The sequence below is a fragment of the Ornithorhynchus anatinus genome, chromosome 14 (assembly GCF_004115215.2).
Source record: "Ornithorhynchus anatinus isolate Pmale09 chromosome 14, mOrnAna1.pri.v4, whole genome shotgun sequence".
NCBI classification, from domain to species: domain Eukaryota; kingdom Metazoa; phylum Chordata; class Mammalia; order Monotremata; family Ornithorhynchidae; genus Ornithorhynchus; species Ornithorhynchus anatinus.
This window is the reverse complement of record NC_041741.1, coordinates 9,911,236-9,913,622: the sequence shown is the minus strand read 5'-3', so window position 1 is coordinate 9,913,622 and position 2,387 is coordinate 9,911,236. Positions and strand designations below refer to the sequence as shown.

The following is a 2,387-nucleotide window of genomic DNA, read 5'->3' as shown; positions in this document are numbered from 1 at the left end:
GGATTAAAGCAGATCAGGTTCGGCACAGTCCCTGTCCCACACGGGGCTTACCGTCTCAATCCCCATTTTGCAGATGAGGTAACTGAGGCACGGAGAAGCAAAGTGACTTGCCCAAGGTCACGGAGCAGATGAGTGGTGGAGCCAGGCTTAGAACCCATGACCCTCTGACTCCCTGGCCCATTGGCTATCCACTGAGCCCAACCTGATTCTCTTTTTACCAACCACAGCGCCCAGTTCAGTGCTCTGGCACACAGTAAGTGCTGAACAAATGCCACCACTAAAATCGCTACGCTATCATCATGTATGGTTAAAGGATGGAGAAGGTCTAACATAATTCAGCTTAAGCTGCATCAAAAATGGCACTCACAGTGGATGGTATCACCAAAGAATATCCTCTAGATTGTAAACCCATTGTGGGCAGGGGAATGTGCCCTCCAATTCTGCTTTATCAAACGCTCCTAAGCACTCAGTACAGTCCTTTGAACACAGCACTCACTCAGTAAACATGACCTGTTGATTGAGAAAGGGCTTCACTCTACTGGTCAAATGAGATTGAAAGTCAGAACTGTCTCTTCCTCCCTGAGATACGGTGAGACCCGTATTCCACAGGGACTGTGTCCTATCTGATTATCTTCTATCTGCTCCATTACTCAGAACATAAAAGACATTTAACAAATATTATAAATACAGCCTTCATGAAAGAATGGATTTCAAGACATCAAGCAAGACTGTAATGAACATTTATAGAGATTATTCAGTGATGGGGCCTAAACCTTCCCAAATTCATATTTTTATGGTCTTTCTTCTTTAGTAGCCTAATTTTTTTTTTCAGCCATTCCCTTTCTTGCTTCTGAAGAGTCTTTAGGGGATAGTATAAATGCCACGAGCCAGGGTACCCCTTTTGGATGGAGTTTCCGAGTAAAATTTCTTAAAAGCCTGCTGATAAGTCTTCGAATCTGGAAAAGTGCTGAGCTGGGATCTCGCCTTCGCAAAGCGAGGCAAGGGTTGGGAGGCGACTGGAGGGATGGAGGGTTTGTAATCCCTGAGCTGAGTGGTACGCGTATTGTACACCTGATGCACGTGGAGCTTCTTGGCTTTTTGCCGGTGCCGCTTCATATCCGCCTGTCTCTGTTGTTCCACCCACTCATTTATGAACCTGTGCTGCAGAAGTTCAGTGAGAGGAAAGGTGGACTGAGAGGAGATGCCAAAAGTGTACCCCTCGGGCATCTGTAAGGGAGGATGATGAATGCTGAACTTCTCGACCTCTTTTTTTCTAATTTCCTTGTACTTTCGGTATCTGTAATGCTCCGCAGCCGTGACCAGACCCACCTGGGCAGCCTTAGCATTCATGGCGATAAAATCAAGAGGCATCAGTTTCTGCACAACGGGTTTCCTGGAGTGAACCTGCCAGTGTGTTATTGCTGCAGGTACCCCTCCATCCACCTTGGGGAGAGAGAGACCATATGCGAAACTGGATCCAGGCAAAACGCTGCAAATTCTGGGGCATCTCCCCAGCTCCGTCTTGAGGATGAGAGGATTACACAACATGGAGTCCCTCACCTTTCCAAGTCTAAAATTCTCCATCCCCGGCTCCAGGTCCTCCTTGCAGAGGGGCAGCAGGGGAGGGGGGCAGATGTGGTGAATGGCATGTTTCTTAGGTGTCTTTTCTCCATTACTCAAGGAGGCCATCTTGGCCAGCGAGAAGCCAGCCGCTCTAACTCGTAGAGATTAGATATGATGTCTTGATTTCTTCACGCATCCACAGAGTTACATTCCTGTCCAGTGAGGAACTCCATTAATTGAATGAAGCCACGTGTAGATCAGCACTGGCTTTGTAGAAAATGATTTAGGGATGGAAAATATTCTTCCAAGTAGAGCTATAGTCTCCTATTATATTCTCCTATTTGTAGAACCGAATATTCTACAACACAACAGATTTGTCCGGAAAATGAGATCCAAATAATCAATTAAGAGCGTTTCCCCTTCATTGACTCTTTTCTTATCTCAGTCTCTCTGTGCTTTTAGCCAAGTCCAGCTTCCCTTCCACCTGACTCTTTCTAGAATCTCCCTCCCTCTTCCCTACGCTTTTCTAGAATCGTGTTGCCAGGGTTTTGTGACATCACAATTTATTGGTGACATCTAAATGTGGCTGTTGTTGATTCCTAGCATACAGAGTGGTTCTGATAGAGGGTCAGATAAAGAGTCAAAAGGAAAGAGGAATAAAAGGAAGGAGAGGTGTTCATAGTAATATAATTAATGATAATAATTGTGATATTTGTTAAGTGCTTACTATGTGCCAAGCACTGTTTTAAGCACTGGAGTAGATACAATGTAATCGGGTTGGACACAGTACCTGTCCACATGGGGCTCACAGTCTTAATCCCCAT

General features: G+C 45.5%; 1 protein-coding gene across 1 annotated transcript; it reads right to left on the bottom strand.

The window, feature by feature from the left end:
• Positions 1–861: 861 nt before the first annotated feature.
• Positions 862–1,689, bottom strand: LOC100082563 (cilia- and flagella-associated protein 77-like). The gene has a single exon (XM_029079294.1). The coding sequence runs from the start codon at positions 1,687–1,689 to the stop codon at positions 862–864; it is 828 nt and encodes a 275-aa protein (XP_028935127.1).
• Between the last annotated feature and the right edge of the window lie 698 nt (positions 1,690–2,387).

Excerpts from the sequence above, each read along its gene's own strand:
- LOC100082563 (XM_029079294.1), bottom strand. The coding sequence starts at position 1,689 with ATGGCCTCCTTGAGTAATGGAGAAAAGACACCTAAGAAACATGCCATT.